Raw genomic sequence first — 4,903 nt, 5'->3', positions numbered from 1 at the left:
ACGAACTGGGAGATTTCCCAACCTCTCTTACAAAACAGCAAAACTCTTGTTCTTGAACTGAATTAGTGCAAATACCTGTAGGATTAACGTCATACACAAAGTTAGACACTGAAGCTTGTTTAGTCTTCTATTCAAAGAACCAACATTTGAAAAATTCCTAAAGAAAACAGACATGGAAGTCCATGTCAACATACACAACAGGAACCCAAAATGCTGCACACCGGCTTCCCCCAACTCGCCCGGCTCTCACTGCTTAGAAGGCTGACCGCTCCCTCTTCAAACTCAGAGTGAAGGAGCAGCCCCCCTTCCTGCCCCACGGGAGAAGCTGCTGGACGTGGGACTGGCTGCTGCACTGGCTCAGGCTCCCTCTTCCTCATCGCTCACACTCCCTGCAGACACGGATGGGAAGAACCTGGGAGCCATGCTATTGCTCCTGAGCAGATGCTGCAGGACCTGACACTCGCTGGCCTCCGCGTAGGCCCGGGGACCCCACAGGAACTCGTAGCGGGCAGGGTCGCTGTGGGGCACCTGCCGGTACTTCAGGTAGCCCGTCTGCACCCACACTTCGGTGAGCAGCTCCCTCCCGCCACAAAACCCCAGGGTGCCTAGCTTTCCCCACACCTCCTCCTCAGGGACGCGGTCACCGAACAGGGTGACCATGGTCAGGACCAGCAGAGGGAGGCTGGCCTCGGGCGTGCGCTGCCAGTCGCTCAGCACTGCATCCCAGGTGAGGCCCAGGGTGGGGACCAGGACGTAGGTGCGCTCGCGGGGGTCCACCACCTTCACGTCCACGCCAAACAGCAGCTGCAGGCACTCGCAAACGAGGCGGAGGACCACGGGGAAGTGGTCCCGATGCTCCCGGACGACCGTACTCAGCATCTCCGCCTCGGAGGTCGGCTCCCCGGTACGAAACTTGAGGAGCAGGAACCCCACCAGGTCAGCCATCAGCGCAACAAGTGCCTCGCGGGACAAGGGCTCGGCATAGGCGGAGAAGGAGGGGGCGCCAGGGGAGGCGGAGGACGAGGGGGATGCGGCCTCCTCCCCCGCAGCCCCCAGCAGCGGCGCCTCCACAGGACCCTGGGCCGGGACTGGGGCCTCAAGGTCGGCCTCAGGCTGGCGGAGCTCACTCATCTCGACCAGGGGCCTGATCACTGGGGTCGGGCCGCCCACGGGAGTGTGGGCAGGGGACCTCGTACCTGGGGTAGAGAGGGGGTGTGAGCGGCCTCGGCGGAGAAAGGCACCCTGGGCAGCCCTGACAAAGGCCACTTACAGGTCTCGTCTCAAGGGCTGCCCTCGGGCCTCACAGGGGCGCTCCTCCCGGGTGGCCTGTCCCCTGCCAACCTGAAGAAGGAAGTGAAGGGGCTCCTCAGGGTGCAGCCAGCACGGCCCCAGGTTCTGGGGCTGACAGGGCGGTGGGGTGACTTGGGTGTTGTGGGGTCCCCTCTGTTCTGGGAGGGGGAGCCCCTGGGTACACACTCAGGGCACGCACCTCCCCTTGGCTCCTGGCGCTGCCTGGGCCTCCTCTGCTCTGTGCCCTGAGGACACGGTCCTCAGACCTGGGCCTTCGCCTCCCGGGTCCTGGAGCCCCTGTAAGAGGAATGGAGGGCGCACCTCTTGTGTACACTGTGGCACAGCTCTGGGCCTCGGTGCTGGTAGGAGGATTGGGCCGGACTCTGTGAGGTCCCCCCAGTTCTGAGTTCTGGGGTGGGTGGTCCCCTCGGGGTCGCTCGTCGTGCTCACTGTTCCCCTTAAGGGCCTGGACCCTCCCCTTTGCAGGCCGGAAGGGAAACTCAGAACAGGACCCCGAATCTGAACAGAAAGCAGTGAGGGGGCCCCACAGGTGGCCGCACCTGCCCAGGGCCTCCCGAGGGTCCTAGGATGGGGAGATGCTGGGTCCTCACCTCCTCCTCACATCCTGCCTGGCCTCCCAGCGCTGACCACAGGGGCAGGTTTCTGTTGAGGCCCCTGTTCCAGGGCTGGGGGTCTGCTCAGTCCTCCCTCGGGGTCCTGGGAGTCCACCCTCTGCGGACCTGAAGGCTCACCCCTCACACCAAACACCTGATCTCCTGAGGACCCCGACCCAGAGGTCAGGAAACATCTCATCTGCTGACCGTGCTCTGGCGCCTCCAAGGCCCCCGTGGAAGGGCAAAGGATCCCTCCCTGTGTTGGGGTCTAACGTCCTCAGTCCTTCCTTCCTCGCGTGCAGGCTGGACTCTGGGCAGGACCTGGGATTGTCCCGTCTGCCAGTGTGAGTCCCTGCTCCTTATACCAGGTCTCCAGTCTCTCTGAGACCCTGACGTCAGGACGTCAGGACAGGCCTACCGTGCTCATCCCACCCCGGGGCCTCCCACGGCCACCTGCAAGGGCGGTGATATGGTGGGTCCCTTTTGTCCTCCCTCAGGGTCCCCTCAGTCCTGCCTAAGGGCCCTAATCTTAGTCCACCAGGGACCTGACATTTTACCCTCTGCCCTCATGAGACCCCGCCCCTTATCCCAGGTCCCCAGCTTCTCTGAGACCCGGATGTCAGGAAGTGCTGCACGTGACGGCCTCCCAGGGCCAACTCAGTTCTGGGATGCAGGCTGCCCTCAGTACTCCCTCAGGGACCTCACCTTGACTCCACACAGGACCTGGGATTCTCCGCAGTGCCCACCAGACACCCCGCCCCTTATACCCCCTCTGCAGCCTCTCTGATACCCCGCCCCGTGCTCCCCCTCTCCAGGGTGTCTGAGACCCGGATGTCAGGAAGTGCTGCACCTGTTCATCCCGCCCTATGGCTGGAAGGGCCAACTCGGTCCTGGGATCCAGGTTCCCCTCAGTCCACACTCAGGGCTCTCACCCTGACTCTACATAAGACCTGGGATTCTCTCCTGTGCCCGCCTAGGATCCCGCCCCTTATACCCCCTTCCCAGCCTCTCTGAGACTCCGCCCCGTACTACCCCTCCCCAGCGTCTCTGAGACCCGGATGTCAGGAAGTGCTGCACGTGCTCATTCTGCCCTATGGCCTCCCAGGGCCAACTCTGTTCTGGGGTCCAGGCTCCCCTCAGTCCTCCCTCAGGGCCCTCACCTTGACTCCACGGAGGACCTGGGATTCTCTCCCGTGCCCAACAGACACCCCGACCCTTATATCCCCTCCCGAGCCTCTCTGAGACCCCGCCCCGTACTCCCCCTCCGCAGAGTCTCTGAGACCCGGATGTCAGGAAGTGTTGTATGTGCTCATTCTGCCCTATGGCCTCCCAGGGCCAACTCTGTTCTGGGGTCCAGGCTCCCCTCAGTCCTGTCTCAGGGCCCTCACCTTGGCTCAACGAAGGACCTGGGATTCACTCCCGTGCTCACCAGACACCCCGACCCTTATACCCCCTCCCTAGCCTCTCTGAGACCCCGCCCCGTACTCCCCTCCCCAGCGTCTCTGAGACCCGGATGTCAGGAAGTGCTGCACGTGCTCATCCCGCCCTTTGGCCTCCCAGGGCCAACTCTGTTCTGGGGTCCAGGCTCCCCTCAGTCCTCCCTCAGGGCCCTCACCTTGACTCCACGGAGGACCTGGGATTCTCTCCCGTGCCCCCCAGACACCCCGACCCTTATTCCCCCTCCCTAGCCTCTCTGAGACCCCGCCCCGTGCTCCCCCTCCCCAGCGTCTCTGAGACCCGGATGTCAGGAAGTGCTGTACGTGCTCATTCTGCCCTATGGCCTCCCAGGGCCAACTCTGTTCTGGGGTCCAGGCTCCCCTCAGTCCTCCCTCAGGCCCTGGGAAGTGATTAGCCCATGAGGGGGGAGCCCTCATGAATGAGATTACCTCCCTTTTAAAAGAGGCCCCAGACGGCTGCCTCATCCTCTTGTGCCATGTGAGAAGATGGCTAGTTGATACAGCTAGACAAGAAACCAGTCCATATAAAGAAGAGCTTTATTACTATTATTTATTACTCAGCCGTACAAAGGAACGAAATTGGGTCATTTGTAGAGCTGTGGATGGATCTAGAGACTGTCATACAGAGTGAAGGAAGTCAGAAAGAGAGAAACAAATATCGTGTATTAATGCACATATGTGGAACCTAGATAAATGGTACAGATGAACCTGTTTGCAGGGCAGAAATAGAGACACAGATGTAGAGCACAAACATATGGGCACCAAGGTGAGAAAATGGTGGGGGCGGGCGGGGGGTGTGATGAATTGGGAGATTGGGATTGACATATGTACGCTAATATGTATAAAATGGGTAACTCATAAGAACCTGCTGTATAAAAAAATACATAAAATAAAATTCAAAACAAACCAAAGAAATAAGAATAGGTTTATGACATTATCAATCACAGTAGAAAACCACCTGTAAAGACAAATGGACGTACTTGCCACAACGGGCTCTGCATCGCCAAGTTCGCTCCCCCAACTCCGCAGCCTCGCAGGAGGCCTTCCTATTGGTGGAAGGCCAATGGGCGTGTCTTTTGCTTCCGGAGGCGCCAAGCCTTGGGACCTCAGGCCCTCAGTGCGCATGGCTACTGCTGCTTCCGTAGCAGAGCGCCTCCTCACGTGCTCTTCTGATCCAACCAGTTTCTCGGTAAAGAGACGTCTAGAACTTTCTCCCTCATCTTCCTGGGGCTTCCGGGAGCACCCGGAAGCCCACGTGGCGTTCGCACAGAGTGCCTGGGACAGTCGGCGGCACAGTTCCTGGCTGCTCTGCTGAGACGAGCTCTTCAGCCCCTCGTGAGCGGGACTCCGGAGCCATCCACAGAGTCAGAGCGAGTCAGGAGACAGGCGGGGGCTTTGCCGGGGGCTGGACTCCGCAGGTACCGGGGGCCCCGGGAAGGAGTGGAGGTCGGGGGAGGGCTACGGGCTGCTCGGTTGGGAGTGGGGGAGCGGCGGCGGAGGGTAGCGGGCTGAAGGGGGGCTGAGGGAAGGGTCCCCCAGTGA

At 60.8% G+C, this 4,903-nt stretch overlaps 1 protein-coding gene across 1 annotated transcript; it reads right to left on the bottom strand.

Moving 5' to 3' along the window:
* Positions 1-357: 357 nt before the first annotated feature.
* On the bottom strand, positions 358-1,131 carry LOC132594495 (melanoma-associated antigen 8-like). Its single transcript, XM_060292206.1, has one exon. The coding sequence runs from the start codon at positions 1,129-1,131 to the stop codon at positions 358-360; it is 774 nt and encodes a 257-aa protein (XP_060148189.1).
* Positions 1,132-4,903: the final 3,772 nt, after the last annotated feature.

This window comes from Globicephala melas, chromosome X, assembly GCF_963455315.2.
Source record: "Globicephala melas chromosome X, mGloMel1.2, whole genome shotgun sequence".
Taxonomy (NCBI): domain Eukaryota; kingdom Metazoa; phylum Chordata; class Mammalia; order Artiodactyla; family Delphinidae; genus Globicephala; species Globicephala melas.
The sequence above is the reverse complement of the archived record's forward strand: the minus strand, read 5'-3'. Positions and strand labels throughout refer to the sequence as shown.

What these genes read in the sequence shown, in the direction of transcription:
- LOC132594495 (XM_060292206.1), bottom strand. Translation starts at nt 1,131, where the DNA reads ATGAGTGAGCTCCGCCAGCCTGAGGCCGACCTTGAGGCCCCAGTCCCG.